This window comes from Eptesicus fuscus, chromosome 9 (genome assembly GCF_027574615.1).
Source record: "Eptesicus fuscus isolate TK198812 chromosome 9, DD_ASM_mEF_20220401, whole genome shotgun sequence".
NCBI classification, from domain to species: Eukaryota; Metazoa; Chordata; class Mammalia; order Chiroptera; family Vespertilionidae; genus Eptesicus; species Eptesicus fuscus.
In genome coordinates this window covers 82,076,147-82,095,880 of record NC_072481.1, presented here as the reverse complement: position 1 = coordinate 82,095,880, position 19,734 = coordinate 82,076,147, and the positions used below count along the sequence as shown (strand labels likewise).

General features: G+C 41.6%; 1 protein-coding gene across 1 annotated transcript in view; it reads right to left on the bottom strand.

Moving 5' to 3' along the window:
- The window catches only part of RANBP9 (RAN binding protein 9), a 95,624-nt gene that overhangs the window by 63,571 nt on the left and 12,319 nt on the right, over positions 1-19,734 (bottom strand). Inside the window, exon 2 of the mRNA XM_054721455.1 lies at positions 13,395-13,506. Within this exon, the coding sequence (XP_054577430.1) occupies positions 13,395-13,506 (112 nt within the window). The remainder of the gene's footprint in view (positions 1-13,394; positions 13,507-19,734) is intronic.

Genomic DNA, 19,734 nt, shown 5'->3' with positions numbered 1-19,734 from the left:
CTCTCTCAACTTTCTTCTCTCTGAAAGTAATAAAAACATATTTTTTAAAGTACCAAGAGATAATTATTGCTATAAGATACACTGATATCTCTCTCTCTCTCTCTCTCTCTCTCCCCACACATATATTATACACACACACACACACACACACACACACACACACACACACACACACACACACTAGTGGCCCGGTGCACGAAATTCATGCACGGAAGGGGGCGTGTTGTCCCTCAGCCTGGCCTGCACCCTCTCCAATCTGGGACCCCTCGAAGGATGTCCTACTGCTGGATTATAGGGATCGGGCCTAAACCGGCAGTCAGACATCCCTCTCGCAATCCGGGACCTCTGGCTCCTAACCGCTTGCCTGCCTGCCTGATTGCCCCTAACCACTCTGCCTGCCGGCCTGCTCGCCCCCAACTGGCCCCCGCTGCCGACCTGCTCGCCCCCAAATGCCCCACCACCAGCCTGATAACCCCAACTGGCCCCTGTGCCAGTGTGCTCGCCCCCAACTGCCCCACCAGCCTGATCGCCCACAACTGCCCCCCGTGCCAGTGCGCTCGCCCCCAACTGCCCCCCCCCGCTGGCCTGCTCGCTCCCACCTTCCCTCCCCACTCGTCTGCTCGCCCCCAACTGCCCCCCTGCTGGTCTGCTCACTCCAAACTGCCCCCCCCCCCGCTGTCCTGATCACCCCCAACTGACCCCCACTGACAGCCTGCTTGCCCCCAACTGGCTCCCCTGATGGTCTGCTCACCCCCAACTGCCCCCCCGCGTCGGCCTGATCACCCTCAACTGCCCCCCCCCACCAGCCTGATCACCCACAACTGCCGTCCCATCCTGGCCTGATCACCCACAACTGCCCTCCCCTCTTGGCCTCTAACCGCCTCTACCTCGGCCCCGCCACCATGGCTTTGTCCAGAAGAACATCCGGAAGGTCTCCTGGAAGGTCTCCCAGTTTAATTAGCATATTACCCTTTTATTAGTATAGATAGAGGCCTGGTGCATGGGTGGGGGCCGGCTGGTTGCCCTGAAGGGTGTCCTGGATTAGGGTGGGGGTTCCCTTGGGGCGTGGGGTGGCCTGGGTGAGGAGCCTGTGGTGGTTTACAGGCTGGCCACGCCTCCATGGGGTGAGGGTCCCTGCTGGGGGGGCATGGCCAGCCTGGGTGAGGGGCTGATGGCTGTTTGCAGGCTGGCCAAGACCCCAGCGGGGACCCTCACCCCATGGGGGTGTGGCCAGCCTGGGTAAGGGGCTGAGGGCCATTTTCAGGCTGGCCAAACCGCCTGGCAACCCAGGCTCCCAGCTCCTTTTTTTTTTTCAGCCACTCTTTCAGCGGCGGCCAGGGCGGGTGGGAAGCTTGGCTTCCTCTGTCACCAGGGGCAACCCAAGCCTCCTGCTCTCTCCAGCTCCATGGCCACCACCATCTTTGTTGGGTTAATTTGCATACTCACTCCTGATTGGCTGGTGGGCGTAGCGGAGGGACGGTCAATTTGCATCTTTCTCTTTTATTAGTGTGTATCACTTTGAGTCCAGTATTTCCTCCACAAACTTCTTCACCACACAACTAATTGGCCATAAGGCAGTTTTTCCATAAAAGATAAAATTCCTGGTTGACAGGTTGGTTTACATGTGACAGACTTAATGTATTTAAGCTAGCTATCAGTTCGGTTTTATATCTCCACTTAAGTTCGCGCAGTATTCCCATTTTTATATTATATAAATCTCAGCCCTCATAATGATCTATACAGTGACAAGAATAGACCTGGTGGTATAAAATAGTGGGTAACAACCAAGTATAAAGCCAGACTGCAAAGCTACATGTAAAGCCAAATGCATACTATACTACAAAATGGTAACATATCAATTTGCAAATCATTTGTAAATCCTTTGGTGACCAAATCATTCTTCCCACCTATCAAACTAAAAGTTTACCAAGCTATGGCAAATATAAAAGAAGTGACGTTTTGATTTGCATGTCTCAGATTATTAGTGACTTTGAGCATGTTTTCATATGTCTCTTGGCCTTCCTTATGTCCTCTTTCGAAAAGTATCTATTTTTGTCCATTGCCCATTTTTTGATTGGGCTGTTAATCTTCCTTTTGTTAAGTTGTATGAGTTCCCCGTAAATGTTAGAGATTAAACCCTTATCGGTGATACTGGTAACATTGGCAAATATGTTCTCCCATGCAGTGGGCTTTCTTGTTGTTTTGCTGATGGTTTCCTTTGCTGTACAGAAGCTTTTTATTTTGATGTAGTCCGATTTGTTTATTTCTCTTTAGTTTCCATTGCCCTAGGAGCTGTATCGTGAAGATATTGCTTCGGCATATGTCTGAGATTTTGCTGCCTGTGAATTCCTCTAATATTTTTATGGTTTCCCGTCTTATGTTTAAGTCCTTTATCCATTTTGAGTTTATTTTTGTGTATGGTGTAAGTTGGTGGTCTAGTTTCATTTTTTTTGCATGTATCTGTCCAATTTTCCCCAACATATCTGACAAGGGTTTAACATGTTAAGCGCCAAGCCTGTTTTGTCTTCCTTTCCATTTCAATCACCGGTGACTGACATGGCACTTAACGTGTTAATCTCCAAAATCTATAGGGAACTCATACAACTTAACAAAAGGAAGCTAAACAATCCAATCAAAAAATGGGCAAATGAACTTAAAAGATGCTTTTCAAAATAGGACATACAGAAGGCCAAGAGACATATGAAAACATGCTCAAAGTCACTAATCATCTGAGAGATGCAAATCAAAATGACAATGAAGTACCAACTCACACCTGTCAGAATGGATATCATCAACAAATCAACAAATGACAAGTGCTGGTGAGGATATGAACAAAAAGGAACCCTCATGCACTGCTGGTGGGAATGCAGACTGGTGCAGCCACTGTGGAAGACAGTATAGAGTTTCCTCAAAAAACTAAAAATGGAACTCCCATTTGACCCAGTGATCCCACTTCTAGGAATATATCCCAAGAAATCAGAAAGACCAATCAGAAAGGATATATGCACCCCTATGTTCATAGTGGAACAATTTACAATAGCTAAGATTTGGAAACAGCCTAAGTGCCCACTAGCAGATGAGTGGATTAAAACCCGGTGGTACATTTACACAATGAAATACTATGCTGCTGTAAAAAAGAAGGAATTCTTACCATTTGCAATAGCACAGATGGAACTGAAGAGCATTATGCTAAGCGAAATAAGCCAGTCAGAGAAAGATAAATATCACATGATCTCAGTCATTTGTGGAATATAATGAACATAAACTGATGAACAAAAACAGATCCAGAGACAAAGAAGCGTCGATCAGACTGTCAAACCTCAGAGGGAAGGTAGGGGAGGGTGGGGGTAAGGGGGAGAGTTCAACCAAAGGACTTGTATGCATGCATATAAGCCTAACCAATGGACACAGACACCAGGGGGGTGAGGGCATGAGTGGGGGGGTGGGGGGCAATGGAGGGGTGAGGACACACATGCTATACCTTAATCAATAAAGAAAAAAACACACAACAAAAGAAGTGGCTACTAATGCATGTGTTGGATTAGCATTATCAATTCTTTGGTTGACACCTCTCCCAATGAAAGAAGAAATTTTAGCAAAAAAGAAAAAGTGTGATGTTGAATGAGACAAAGCAACAAGCAAAAAAAAAGTGTACTATGATCAAAAGATTTCCAAGACAATATATTTACATTTTTTGCAATAAAGTCTTTTTAACTCTGACATTAATTTTCAAATTTGATGGTCTTTTTTAACATCCCTCTTTTATTCTTACACCCATTTCTTCTTTATGTGGAAGAGGGAATATATAACTGTTCAATCAAACATTGAAAGTGGACTACTGATATATACCAAACAGTGATTCACATTTAACTAAACCAAAAACTTTTCATCAGAGTTGCAGATGCTCCTGTAAAAATATTTCAAACAGGTTTTTAAAATATGCATATTTCAGGGTTAAAAGAAAAAAGCAATCATTAACCAAAAAACTTTAAGAACTTACAAAGTAAACCAAAAAAAAGCAATTGTCTAGAGAACTAAGGTTCTGAAAGATCATGAACACATCAGAAATACGACAAAGTAAGCAGATAAAACTTTACCAGACCACTATACTAGTAATGTATTTTATTTGCTGTATTTTATATGATGTTTAGACATCTTAAAAAGCTTTATGGCCAGTGAGAGACTGCTCATCCCAAGGCTAGCCTTTTCTTTAAAAAAAAAATAGCAAAGGACTTGGCCAGAAACATCTCTCTCATATACAAGCCAACCAATTCCAAGTCAACAGCCCCAGCCATCTCCATATCTACCTCACAGACTGATGCACACAAGCCAGTATTTCCCTTGCCCAGGGTCAGGTACCATACAATTAGAGACCACTCCTATAGCCCAAACCCCACTGGAATTATTAAAACACTAGAGGCCCAGTACACAAATTCATGCACAAGTGGGGTCCCTCAGCCTGGCCGACGATCGGGGCCGAATGGGGCCGATTGGGGCCGGCTGGCCAGCCAGGGAGGGACCACGGGAGGTTGGCCGGCTGGGGAAGGGCCGCAGGAGGACTCCACAGCTTGTCCAGCCCATCTCGCCCAGTCCTGATCAGGGCTGATAGGGCAGGGGAGGGACTGCAAGGGGTTGGCCGGCCGGGGACAGACCACAGGAGGGCTTCAGGGCATGTCCGGCCCATCTCACCCAGTCCCAATTGACCGGACCCCAGCAGCAAGCTAAGCTACCAGTTGGAGCGTCTGTCCCCTGGTGGTCAGTGCGCATGATAGCAACTGCTTGAACAGTCAGATACTTAGCATATTAGGCTTTTATTATGTAGGATGCCACACCTAAACTGTTTACCCTGTCCTGCCTTGCTTTTCCCTTGGGAACCCCAAAAACACTCTGGCCTAGGCCTTCCTCTCATTCCTGTCTTCTGCCACCTGTCCAAAGCCTTATGCTTTCCCTGTGACACTGAGTGGCATTCGTGACCCCTGTGAGTGTAATAAACTTCCTTCCTAGTCTCATTCTTATTTCCTCCTGGCCACAACAACTTTTATCACATCCAACATGTGCATTCATAGAACAGCCACTGTTAGTATACAAAATTCAAGAATATGCATATCCGAGGAGAAACCGAGATGGTGGCATAGGTAAACACCTAAACTGCTGCCTCGCACAACAATTTCAAAACTACAACTAAAAGACAAAATGGACATCATTCAGAACCACAAGAAAGCTGGCTGAGTGGAAATTCTACAACTAGAAGGAAAGAGAAAAGCACACGGAGACTCATAGAAGCTCCAAAAGGCTGAGGTACGAAGATGCACGCGCGGAGAGGACTGGCGGCTGAGTGCCTGGCTGCCTTTCTCTAGTGGGAGGGAGACGGAAGCTCCCGACTGCACTGAACCCCATTTCCGGGCGAAACCCTGGGGACCCAGACTCATACGGGGGGAATCTGGACTGTCAGGAAAAGAGAAAAGCACACGGAAACTCAGGGGAGCTGCGAAAGGCAGAGGTCTGGAGGCGTGCGCGCAAGTGCGCGCATAGAGGACTGACTGCTGAGTGTGCCGCTGGCTTTCTCTAGGGGGAGGGAGACGGAAGCTCCCGACTGCGCTTAACTCCAGTTGCGGGCGAGAATCTGGGAACCCAGACTCATTTGGGGAGAAACTGGACTATCTGGCAGTAGGCGAAACTCGAGGGCGGCTTTCTCTCAGAGGTGCTTGCAGTGATTACCGAGGGGCACTGAGACCCAGGGGCCTCATAGGGCAGGGCTGACGGGAAGCCAAGGCTGTCTGCTCTGTCCTGAGACTCCACCCCATCCAAGCTGAGCACAGAGGCTTTTGCACTTTTGCAAGTCTCATCTCATAAGGGTGTCTCCAGCACTGAAGTTCTCGCAGCATAGACACAGCTGATCCTCACAGCCAATTGGCCTGGAGGTCAATTCCTCCCAGTGATACCAACAACAATCAAGACTTAACTACAACAAGGCTGTGCACACAGACCACAAAGGGGTGCACCAAGAGTGTCCACCTGAGGTAACTGGGGAGGTTGAGCCACTGGGCCCTATAGGACACCTAGCACACAAAGCTACTCTACCAACTCAGGGAGGCAGCGAGAATATGGAGACAAAGAAACAGATCACAAATGAAAGAAATGGAGGAAAGCAAACTACTGGATATAGAGTTCAAAACCACAGTTATAAAGTTTTTCAAGAATTTCCTAGAAAAGGCCGATAAATTTAGCGAGACCCAAGAGGATATGAAAAAGGACCAACTAGAAATTAAACATACACTGACTGATATAAAAAATATTATACAGAGACCTAACAGCAGACTAGAGGAACGCAAGAATCAAGTCAAAGATTTGAAATACAAAGAAGCAAAATACACTCAACCGGAAAAGCAAAAAGAAAAAAGAATCCAAAAATTTGAAGATAGTGTAAGGAGCCTCTGGGACAACTTCAAGCGTACCAACATCAGAATTATGGGGGTGCCAGAAGAAGAGAGAGAGCAAGATACTGAAAACCTATTTGAAGAAATAATGACAGAAAACTTCCCCCACCTGGTGAAAGAAATAGACTTACAAGTCCAGGAAGCGCAGAGAACCCCAAACAAAAGGAATCCAAAGAGGACCACAACAAGACACATCATAATTAAAATGCCAAGATCAAAAGACAAAGAGAGAATATTAAAAGCAGCAAGAGAAAAACAGTTAGTTACCTTCAAGGGAGCACCCATACGATTGTCAGCTGATTTCTCAATAGAAACTATGCAGGCCAGACAGGAGTGGCAAGAAATATTCAAAGTGATGAATAGCAAGAAACTACAACCAAGATTACACTATCCAGCAAAGCAATCATTCAGAATTGAAGATCAGATAAAGAGCTTCACAGATAAGAAAAAGCTAAAGGAGTTCATCACCACCAAACCAGTATTATATGAAATGCTGAAAGGTATTCTTTAAGAAGAGGAAGAAGAAGAAAAAGGTAAAGATAAAAATTATGAACAACAAATACATATCTATCAACAAGTGAATCTAAAAATCAAGTGAATTAAAAATATGATGAACAGAATAAACTGGTGAGTATAATAGAATCAGGGGCATAGAAAGGGAGTGGACTGACAATTCTCAGGGGGAAAGGGGTGTGGGGGGGTGCGGGAAGAGACTGGACAAAAACCGTATACCTATGGATGAGGACGGGGGGGGGGGGGGGGGGGGGGGGGGAAGGTAAGGGCAGAGGGTGGGGTGGGAACCGGGTGTAGGGGAGCTATGGGGGGAAAAAGAGGAACAATTGTAATAATCTGAACAATAAAGATTAAATTTTAAAAAAAGAATAAGCATATCCAAAATATTACAAAGTACTAATAATTATCTGAGCCAACAGAATTGAGGTAAATAATTTACAATGGAAGTAACAGAAAATGAAAATTCTTTTTTTCAATACTACTATTCGAACCTAGAACATTTTGATTTCTTGTCTGTGACACAAAATTTCGTTACAATTCTAATTCTATGCTGACAGCAAAGCAGCCACTTATCTCTCCCTATACTGCCCGCATTCCTCCCAAAGCAGAAGGATCACAGAAAACAAAAATTGACAAGCTCTACTTCTTGCATCTAGAAAGTCCAAAACAATATGCATCAAACCGTCAGTTCCACAATTCTCCCATTACCTCTCAAGGAGTATATAAATACACAATACTAAAATGGACTTCAAGTACCTATTCATTTATCTTGCCTTTTAAGTAATAATTAAGATAATAAAACTCTAAGATCAACAAAAGCACACTACTAGTGTGAGAGTTCCTCTAAAAACTCTTTGTCAAATAATCTCATCTGTAGTTAGTAACAACAAATAAACATAACTTGGTTTCCTGATTTTTCAAAGTAGCTTGTTATAGTGTTAAATATAGTGTAAAAAAAAGAACTTATCACATTACACATATAAAACAAATTCTACTTTTCACCTCATAGGCACTAAATTATTTATGACTCTAATAAAATAAAATTTTTATTTAATAAAATTCTACACATTGCAATAATCCGTATTTAAAATCCTTTTATTTTTCATCATGTCCCTACAAAATTAATGAACAATGAATAGCAGCAATTCCAAATCATACAAATAAGTTAGCAAGAAACTGCTTCAAATTTCAACTATAAATTTTACAGGTGCTTTCCATCATATTTAGTGACATATACCTATAAAACTATGAAGATTGAGATGTATTTCACTGTTTGGTTTTCAGCAATATTTTTCTTCACAAGTGTTATAACTTAAATATACATTAGATCTTTAAGCCTTTTTCATAGGAAGTTTCCAATTTTTAATTTAAATAAGTGGGAAAATAGTGTTTTTATTTGCATCATGTAAGAACTAAAAGTTATATCAAAAATAAAGACAAATTAAATGCAACCCAAGAGTGGAACAAACCCCACAAGAAAGAACAGAATGGAGGAAATTTTTAAAATAAACAAATAAGAAAAAGATTTTGTGAGCAAATGATATAGAAGTTAGGCAAAGAAGATCTAACACACTCATAATTGGAGACCACCCCCACCCCCACTCCCGCCCCAAAAGAAACCTTTGTAATGAAACAGGACAAATACTGAAAACTAATAAAAGAAAAATTTTCTGAAATAAAAGACTTAGCCCTATTATTTAAGGCCACACATGAAGGTTAATGACAAGACATACTCAAGTATTGGTACTTTTTAAAAAAAGGAAAAATCTTTTCAGCATGTAAGCAAAATACCCAGTTTCATGTAGGAGGAAAGCGTAAGACTTTGACAATAATACTTCATATCCAAGTCCATGGAGCTCACAAGAAAATGTAAGGCATGGATTTTATACCCAATCAAACCTTCAAATGTAACGGTGTAATGGTCACAAACAAGTTATGAACCAAAAATGACTGAAATAATATTGTCTCCCATGAGCTCTTCCTGAGCTCTCTGGTAAAGAGTGAGCTTCAGACAACCAAAATTCACCAAGAGAAGTTTTGGGACAAGATCTGGTGGTGATGTTGAACATATTGAATTTAGAACTAACATTAAATGATGAGGTAACAGATGTTCTTTTACAACAGATAGATATAATACAATTAACAAAATGGAGACGGGGAGACCTTACCAAAAAAAGAATGAAATATTGATAGACTGGACTACCTAAAATGAACCTCAAATGCATCAAATTAAGTGAAAAAACACCATACTTAAAAGGTTACATTTATGTGACATTTCCATTTATATGACATTGTGGTTTCCAAAGGGAAAAACTATAGAAATAGAAAACAAATAAGTGGTTGCCAGGAGTTAGGGGTGGGAGGAGGATTTCGTTACAAAAGGGGATTTTGGGAGGTGAGGGAACTGTTCCACATCTTGACTGTGGTAGTTATTACATGATTGTATTTTATTTGTCAAAACTCACAGAACTATACACGCCATCCCAAAAAAGTGAATTTTACTGCATGTAAATCAATAATAAATTTTTAAATGCCAAAAATATAGATACCAGGGAAGAGGGAAGGGAATGTGAAGAGGTTATTACTAATTCCATTACTGCTCACAAAAAGAGAATATCTTAAAAGGAGGGGCCTGCAGGTATTAGTATAAAAGTAACTTTCTAAACGTAAAAATATACTAACCTCTAAAATAGCAAAGAAAATAAACTACGTCATAAAAAAACACACACACTGCCAAAACCGGTTTGGTTCAGTGGATAGAGCGTCGGCCTGCGGACTCAAGGGTCCCAGGTTCGATTCCGGTCAAGGGCATGTACCTTGGTTGCGGGCACACCTCCAGTAGGGGGTGTGCAAGAGGCAGCTGATCGATGTTTCTCTCTCATCGATGTTTCTAACTCTCTATCCCTCTCTCTTCCTCTCTGTAAAAAATTAATAATAAAATATATTTAAAAAAAAAAAAAAGAAAAAAAAAAAAAAACACACAAAATTCAAAAGTGACGAAAATGTTTAAAATTTTGTTATAATGTTATGGTCATAAGGAAACCCCTCTAATGTGGAAATGATTATTGCGTGAAATGTTTGCTGTGTGGAGACCCCAATACTCTGTAACTTCCAAAATGTTATAAACATGGTGAACGCCCCACTATCTTGAAGTAAACGCCCTAAGCCCTTAAAGTGTAAACGCCCTGCTCCTAGCATAAGGCACACTTGATAAAGACACAAGTGTTTACTCCCAGCTATATAAGCACCAGACCTTCTTCAGTCAACGTCTCCTGCCTGATACCAGGAGAACTCTGCGTCGCTCCATCAGACGAGCCTCTGACTGACTGCTCTGCTGTGCGAGCCTGAACCAACTGTAGCCACCTGTCTGTCTCCGTCTTCGTCCGTCTTTCGGTGTGCATCACCGGGTGGGTGGCCTTTGCCGGAGCCTAGGACCCACTAGGAATAGGTAAATAAACCTTGTGTGATTGCATACTAATTCTGTCTTGTGTGTTCATGTGTTCCGGTTCGGCTCAACTCTCTAGACATTGAAGTACCAGGGGATAGGCCATTATTGCTGACCCCTGGTCACCTGCGTATGTCCCACTAAATCTAGGCAGATAATTAATTAATTGGGGCATAATTGGAACAAGTTTCCTTTATGGCCCTGACCGGTTTGGCTCAGTGGATAGAGCATTGGCCTGCAGACTGAGGGGTCCCAGGTTCAATTCCGGTCAAGTGCATGTACCTTGGTTGCGGGCACATCCCCAGTAGGGTGGTGTGCAGGAGGCAGCTGATCGATGTTTCTCTCTCATCGATGTTTCTAACTCTCTATCCCTCTTCCTTCCTCTCTGTAAAAAATCAGTAAGATAAATAAAAAATAAAAGAATACCCCTCTAAAAAAAAATTTCCTCTGTTCAGAAGCTAACCACTTCCCCTATCTAGAAAAGCAACTAGTGTCACCAGTTATCTGATACACGTTCAGAGTTTTCTGTGGCAATATTTACTTATATTTTCAAAAGGAAATAATAGAAAGATAACCCAAGAACTGTATGATGCCATTTTTAAACCATTTCAGAAATGGCAAACTATAGAAAGAGAAAACCAATCAGCAATTGCCAGGGGCTGGAGATAGGGCAGAACTGTCTATAAAGGGGAATGGAGGGGTATTTGAGGGGTGGGGGTAATGAAACTGTTCTATATATTGATTGTGGTGGTAGTGAAATGACCATACATATCTGTCAAAACTCACAGAACTACACGCTAAAAATGATAAATGATAAATTTTACTATATTTAAAATATAACTAATTTTACAATTGGGGGGAAAAAGAGAGGGGAAAAAAACCTGACAACAAAGAGATAAGCCTGAAAAATTAGAAAGGAGTTTATCTTCATGAAAGACCCTAAGAAGCTGTAGTAATAGAACTAGCTCAAACTGGCCCTATCCTGTCTCTAACAAGATACTGAGTTCTTTTTCAGAGACAACAAAACAAAACCACAAGTCATTCTCGAGTACAGGAATTTTGACCTTCAATCACACCCAGAGGTTGTCCACCCAACCTCCACCAAAAGCAAAGCCTGAAGGCTTGCAGAAGTAAAGTCTCCATTGTCCAGAAAATCCGTTGCCTGAAGCCCCTACCATATCTCATATGAATGACCCAAAGCCTTTCTACAGAAACCTGCCTTCAGCACTTGTGCATACCAGCCTGTTCCCTTTAACCACTTAAATCTCACCCCAAGCCTGGATGAGGGAGACAGATTTTAGCTCTGCCTCCTGTCTCCTTACCAATTCACCTCTCAATAAAGCTTTTTTCTTTTCTTAAAATCTGGTGCCCTAGTATTGGCTTCTACCTGTGTCAGGGAGTGAGCCCTTGCTTGGTAACAAAGTTTTAGATTCTATCCTCAAAGCAACAGGTGTACTAAATGATTTCAAGAAGGGGACAGTCACAATTCAGTTCCGTATTAAAAAGAACACTAACAACAATTATAGAATGAAATAAGAAAACAGAGAGCCCTAGCCGGTTTGGCTCAGTGGCTAGAGCGTGACCCTGCGGATCAAAAGGTCCCGGGTTCGATTCTGGTCAAGGGCACATACCTCGATTGCAGGCTCCTCCTCAGCCCAGGCCCTGATCGGGGTACCTGAAGGAAGCAACTAAATGATATGTTTCTTTCACACTGATATTTCTCTCTGTCTAAAAATGGATGGAAAAATATCCTTGGGTATTTTTAAAAAAAGAAAAAGAAGAACAGGGAGCAACTAGGAAACCAATGAACCAACCACCTCAGGAATTTAGGGGATAAATTACCAAGACCTGATTAAGGTAGAGGCTTTAGAGATGGACAAAGATAGTAAAACCAAGAAGTTCCTCAACTTTCTAGCACTAGTGAAACAACTAACTAAGCTAGCATTGAGAAAAAGATTTTAGACAAGCTAAATTTAAGTGCCTGTGGAGTATTCAAATGCTAACATCTGGTTAGATATTGGTCCAGAGCTCAGGGGAACAGCCTGAGATGTAGTTTAGATTTGAAATTCATCAGGGTATTTGCAATCATGAAAATATAAAGTCAAGATCATGGCAAAGGTAGACTATGTAGTGTGAAAGGAAAAGAGAACCCTGGAAATCATCCTGCACAACACCAGCATTATGGGATTAAGGATATAATTTGAGTACAAAAGGAACTGGCTTACTAAATATGCAGCAGTAGGGTTAGAAATTATTACAATCGTGCCTATTTGAACTTGGCTCTCTCAACTCAGAAAGATACAGTGTAAGAAAAGGCCTGGAAAAATTACTCACTATCTCTATTATTTAACTAGAGGGCCGGTGCATGAAAATTCATGCACTGGAGGGGGGTCCCTCAGCCCGGCCTGCCCTCTCTCACAGTGCAGGAGCCCTCAGGGGCAGGAGGCGACCCGCGACCCGGCGATCAGGGGAAGGCGACGCCCCATCACACCTCTGCTGCTGCCACTGCCGGCAGCACAAGCTCAGTCAGCCCTGGTTACCTGAGCCTGGGGCGGCCCTGGGCGGCTGGGCAGCTGCCATCCGAGGCTTGCCTGCACCTTGGGCAGGTCCTGGGCAGCTGGGGGGCTGAGGGGACTGGGGACTCTGGAAGTATGCCACGTGCCTGCCGCCCCAGTGGGGCTGAGGGGACTGGACGCCGCCATCTTTGAGGGCGGGGCAGTCAATTAGCATATTCCCTCCTTATTGTCTGTGGGCACCACCATCTTTGAGGGCAGGGCAGTCAATTAGCATATTCCCTCCTTATTGGCTGTGGGTGCTGCCATCTTTGTGATGGCATGAGGGTCAATTAGCATATTCCCTCTTTATTAGATAGGATTCCAATTCTTCATTTTAATGACAAACCTACCAGAGAAACTTGATTAATATAAACATTATGAATTAAAACAAAAATAATTACCCAAGAACAGCAAACAATTTTTCCCACCATAATTTACACTTACCCATCTCTTCCCTTGCTGACAATTTTTACTTCGAAATAATAAATCCCACAGGCTGCTGGTATTGGATGTGTGGCACGAACTGATGCTGCATCTTTTGGGGTTTTGCCATGACCTGCATAAAAAACAGAAAGGAAAAAAAAAAATCAAATGAGATATCCAAATCTTAACAAATAATTCAGGAACAAATATGGTTTATAGAATAATATATACATTTCTGCGTCCATGAGTACAAATAATTAAAGACTTAATGGTCATCACAATTAATCCAATATGCAAATCAGCCCAAGCTAGTCATGGAACTCTTCACACAGTAGTAGTTTCAATAAAATTTCAGAATCTAAACCACTGAACCTAGCAGTCCTTTAGGAAACAAAGTATTTTAGGGTAGACTGTATTTTTAAGAGAAGAAAAAAAAAGGTTGCATTTGAAGAACATGATGAGAATATAATCTTAATTTTATTAATCTAAATTTGCGTATCATTTATAAAATTTCTAAACAATACTATTTTGCAAAATGGCCTGCTTTTTAAAAAAGAAGCATCTGGCCCTAGTCAGTTTGGCTCAGTGGATAGAGCATTGGCCTGTGGACTGAAGGGTCCCAGGTTTGATTCTGGTCAAGGGCACATGCCTGGGTTGCGGGCTTGATCCCCAGTGGGGGGCATGCAGGAGGCAGCCAATCGATGATTCTCTCTTATCATTGATGTTTCTCTCTCTCTCTCCCTCTCCCTTCCTCTCCGATATCAATAAAAAAAATTTAAAAAAAGGAGCATCTGTATCACCGAGTATATTTTTAAATGCAATTTTACAATTAGATTGAATTGGCAAAAGAGCATTCTTAAAGAATTTACAATTTTGTTCTGTGACATATCATTTATTCTATATAAACGCTGACCTATAAATTTCTTTGGTCAATTACAGCATGAGAAATATCTAATCTCTAGTTGTATTTTCTTTCTTTCTTTTTTTTTTTTTAAAAAAAGAAATATAACCCCATACCATTGCTGCCATCTTAGAAAATCTGTTAGGTAATAGCTTTTAAACATCTTAAGTTAATCTGTTAGGTAATAGCTTTAAACATCCCTCAATTTTGATCCCAGAAGGTGTCTGTCCTTCACTCATAATCACCTCCCTTGTCCCTTGCCCAAGACACAATTAACCTTGAAAGCTAGCTTGTGCAAAATAAGCCCATAAAACCACAGAATATGAATAAAGACAGAAGCTGAAATAGCTGGTCAAAAAGCACTCGAAGAGAGTGAGTGAGACCAGTCTCCACAATCCCCAAAAAGACTGTATGAGAAACAATACTCTAAAATCATTATTCAGATGTTCTAGTTAGATATGTTCCACACAATACAAACTTATGCCATTAATCTCTTTTTTAAATATATTTTCATTGATTTCAGAGAGAAAGGGAGAGGGAGGGAGAGAGAGATAGAAACATCAATGATGAGAGAGAATCACTGATCGGCTGCCTCCTGCACGCCCCCTACTGGGGATGAGCCTGCAACCCAGACATGTGCCCTGACCGGGAATCGAACCATGACCTCCTGGTTCATAGGTCCAGGCTCAACCACTGAGCCACGCCAGCTGGGCTAACCTTTCAGTCATACTATAACAATACCTTCACGGGGAGCAGAATTCCCCACCTCAAATTTACGATTGTTTTAAAACTAAAAAACTTAACTCACAAATTATATCTTAGCCCTATAATAACCATCACAAACCAATGAGTTCATATCTTCCCTTACCATGCATTTCATCAAATTACCAATGTACATCCTACCATTAAACAGTTAAGTTTACAGTTGTAATGTAAATTAGCCGATGTTGACATAGCCTGAAAGAAATTGTTGAACTCCACAGCTCCTTTCTATTACCATGAAAACGTATGTCCATAGACATCTTAAGTATATATGGTGTTGTGTTATGAACAGAAATAGATGACCACTGGCAGGTGATAAGCTTGGCTAAGAACATAAAGCAGCAACATACAGACTAAAACATATGTAGGTAATAGATTTACCCTGAGCTAAGCAGGAAAAAACAAGTAACAGCACAAATCTGCACAATGACACCAGTGACTTTTTAAAAATAGATATTTAGTAAGTTACGGTTTTAGCAAAACATCTTTTCAGTAAAAATATGTTAAAAATAGTTTATTTGCCTGGGAAAAGGTCAGGTAAATTAAATACATTAAAAAAAATTTAGTTAAAAATAAGTCCAAAGAAAACCCTAATTAACCTTGGGGTCCTAAATCAACTAGCTTTTAAATTTGTTTTTGTTTTTTTTTGGAAGGGAAATGATCAAAACTTTTAGAGATAAGATAATCTCAAGGCGCCCTAACTGGTTTGGCTCAGTGGACAGAGCGTCGGCCTGCGGACTCAAGGGTCCCAGGTTTGATTCCGATCAAGGGCATGTACTGTACCTTGGTTGCGGGCACATCCCCAGTAGGGGGTGTGCAGGAGGCAGCTGATTGATGTTTCTCTCTCAATGATGTTTCTAACTCTCCCTTCCTCTCTGTCAAAAAATCAATAAAATATATATATATTTTTAAAAAAAGATAATCTCAAGGCATACTTAGTAATAATAATAAGTGGTAATTTATTATTTACACTTGCCATGCAAATTAGCCCCTGTTCACATACATTTAATACTGTGTGAAAGGCACTGGTTCTAAGAGCATTATATTTATTAACTTACTTAGCATTCAAAAAAACTTATGAAGTAGATACTATTTATTTTTATTTTAAAAACTAGAGGCCTGGTGCACGACATTCATGCACTCAGGGGGTCCCTTAGCCCGGCCTACACCTCTCGCAGTCCAGGAGCTCTTGGGGGATGTCCGACTGCCATGGAGGCAGGAGAGGCTCCCGCCACCACCGCTGTGCTCGCCAGCCATGAGCCCTGCTTCTGGCTGAGTGGCGCTCCCCCTGTGGGAGCACACTGACCACCAGGGGGCAGCTCCTGCATTGAGCATCCGCCCCCTGGTGGTCAGTGCGCGTCATAGCGACCGGTCGTTCCACCATTCGGTCTATTTGTGTATTAGCCTTTTATTATATAGGATGAGGAAACTAAGGGAAAATAAAGAAATGTGCTCAAGGTTATACTGCTGTGTGAGAATTCCAAACCAGGATTTGTGCTGGGATTTAAATTCAAGAAGCCTGATCCAGTGCAGCTCTGAACCCATAGGAAGGATTTAGTTACAAATAGGCATTCTGGGATCACTTCACATGTATTCCCATCTCCTATCCTTGCTACTTCTTTGGGAAAAGAGATAGAAAATATTTAGGGTAAACAATCTCTCAAAGCATTATGTGCTTCTCTATAGCTTTTTCTCATCCAACATCTGTGAAATAGGTATTATTTAACCTCATTTTTTAAAATGAAAAAATTCTTAGAGATTATATAACCTTGTCCCAAATTAGAAGACTCATATTAAATCCATGTATGAATTAAAATCCCCTACATTTTTTCCATTATGCAAAAATAACTGGAAAAAACTACACAATCATAAATCTTAATTATGCTCTACTAAGACATTATAGAAAAATTCTGTAAATATTTAGGAAAAGTTTAGATGTAAGATTAAAAGGATTCATGTTGGGAGGCTGGGTGAAAAAGGTGAAGGGATTAGGCAAAAACAACAACAAAAACCACCACCTCATAGACAATAGCATGGTGATCAGCAGAGGGAAAGAGGATGGGGCAGGCAGAAGAGGGTAAAAGGAGGATAAATGGTGATGGAAGGAGACTTGACATGGGATGCTGAACACACAATATAGTAACAGATGTATTGTAGAATTGTACACCTGAACCTATGTAATTTTATTAACCAATGTCACCCCAATAGATTCAATTTTTAAAAAAATATATTTTTATTGATTTCAGAGAGGAAGGGAGAAGGGGAGAGAGAGAGAGAGAGAGAGAGAAACATCAATGATCAGAGAGAATCATTGATTGGCTGCCTCCTGCATGCCCCACACTGGGGATCAAGCCCACAACCTGGACATGTGCCCTTGGCTGGAATCAAACCTGTGACCCTTCAGTCCACAGGCCGACGCTGTAACCACTGAGCCAAACTGGCTAAGGCTAAATTCAATTTTTAAAAAAAGGATCCATACTATTTCTTAGGTGAGACTACTATTATCAGACTGAAGGGCCTACTTCTAATAATGTTCATCAGCAGGAATTTTATTACCTAAAATTCTGTGGTGACCAAAATACAACCTTACACTGCCAAAGTGTAAACTTTTAAAAACACAAAGTCTTCACTACTGAGCATTTTCTATATGGTTCAAGCAGAAAATATATTTACTGCTTCAAAACTCTAAGGCTAGTAAAGTTAGTTCTTTCTATTAAATCTGTTGACTAGTTTCGTTGAAATGGAAAGGGTCTGAATAAAGTCCATCCCACCCCCCTCCATTCGCCAACATGCTACCAAGTGTCTTTCTGAAAATATAAATTTGCCTTCCTTGTACCACTATCCCTCAATACAATTAAAATTCCTTCTTAAAAGCCTCCTGTTAAACCTAGGAAAAAGATAAACTTCCAGAAAGCCTTGTTCGAGCTCCCCTTCCCCCTGCATTTTCTATCTCCTTTCTGCTCCAGCTACATTCACCAGGCCAGTCTTTGCCACAAGCAATTCCCTCTAACTGGACAGCTCTCCCCTTCCTTCTCAGCCTGGGTAGGTCCTATTCTTCCTTCAGATCTTAGCTCAAGCTGTACTTCCTCAATTACTCTTTCTCTAACCTCTCTGACTTGTTCTAATTTCCTTTTTATATGCCCCTCATAGTAACACATATCTTTCCCATACATTAACATACTTAACAGTTATATGCAATTATTTTACATTTTTGAATTTTAATTCCTGAACATTTTTTGCATTTTAATTCCTACTGACATCCACCCTAACTTCAATCATCCCTCCTGGAGCCACAATGATCTCCTCAAATAATTCCAACTCCGAAATATTAAATTTTCATAAAGTCTGTTCTGCTACAAAACACGTTTCTTGAATACAAATTAGCTGATATGCACTTGATAAATGTGGGAATGATGTCAGCATAAGAAAAAGTCATCTAGTTCATAACACAGCTTTCCCCAGTACATAAATGAATGAAAGAGAAAAGTTTAGCATGTACAAAAGGCCCTAGGTCAGTGGTCGACAAACCACGGCTCACAAGACACATGCGTCTCTTTGGCCCCTTGAGTGTGGCTCTTCCACAAAATACCATGTGCGGGCGCGCACGTACAGTGCGGTTGAAACTTCGTGGCCCATGCGCAGAAGTCGGTTTTCGGCTCTCAAAAGAAATTTCAATCGTTGTACTGTTGATTTGGCTCTGTTGACTAATGAGTTTGCCAACCACTGCCCTAGGTCAATGAAGACTAGGATTCCTACAGAAGTGCATTCCTATAATGTCCAATGCTTAGTGGCTTCAGGAACTACTTACACTTGCCACTATATGAAACCATCTGGGGAAAATCCAAGTGCAGTGCAGATCAAAAGGTGCTACGATATTTCCTCTTTGGTTATATCTGTATGGACTCAAACATCTCAGGCATATTTACTTTATGCTTTGGGTTATAATTTAATACTACTTTATTTTGTTGCTCAAACTGTTCCCCCTTAGGCTATTGGGAGTGTTTTTCAGTTGGCTCCTCTGGCACTCTGACATACTTCCATGATGTGTCCTTACTTGTTTGTTACTCTCTGGCACCACAAGATGCTAATATAGTTCCTGCCCCACTCCTAGAAGAGGGTTCTCCAAGGAGCCCTGGCAAATGGCATTAGAACCCAGCTCTAGGTATTAGTGTGCTAGTTGTTATGGAAGTACTAAAGGCCCGGTGGACTGATTTGTGCACACAGAAAGGAAATTAACTAGAAGAAATATTTTAGAGGCTGGGGAGGGACCGTGTGGGAGGGCTCCAGGGCATGTTAGGCCCATCTTGCCCAGTCCCGATCAGCTGGACCCCAGCAGCAAGCTAACCTACTGGTCGGAGCATCTGCCCCCTCGTGGTCAGTGCGCATCATAGAGACTGGTCGAACGGTCGGTCACTTAGCATATTAGGCTTTTATTATATGGGATTATTACTTTCAGGTGCCTTTGTTGACAAGAGCAAGAAAATATGTGTTTGTATACTAAACCCCTGCATATATACATATCTGTATTTCCATGTTATCATTTATGTCAATATTAAACTAAACATGAGTTCATGGTGATATCTCCAACTCTAATCATCACATGGATCACTCCTCTCCCCTCTGCTTTTTATCCATAAAATTCAACTCCAATGGTAAGAAACCTAGCTCCCATCATCTGCCATCCATTGATTTACTTGT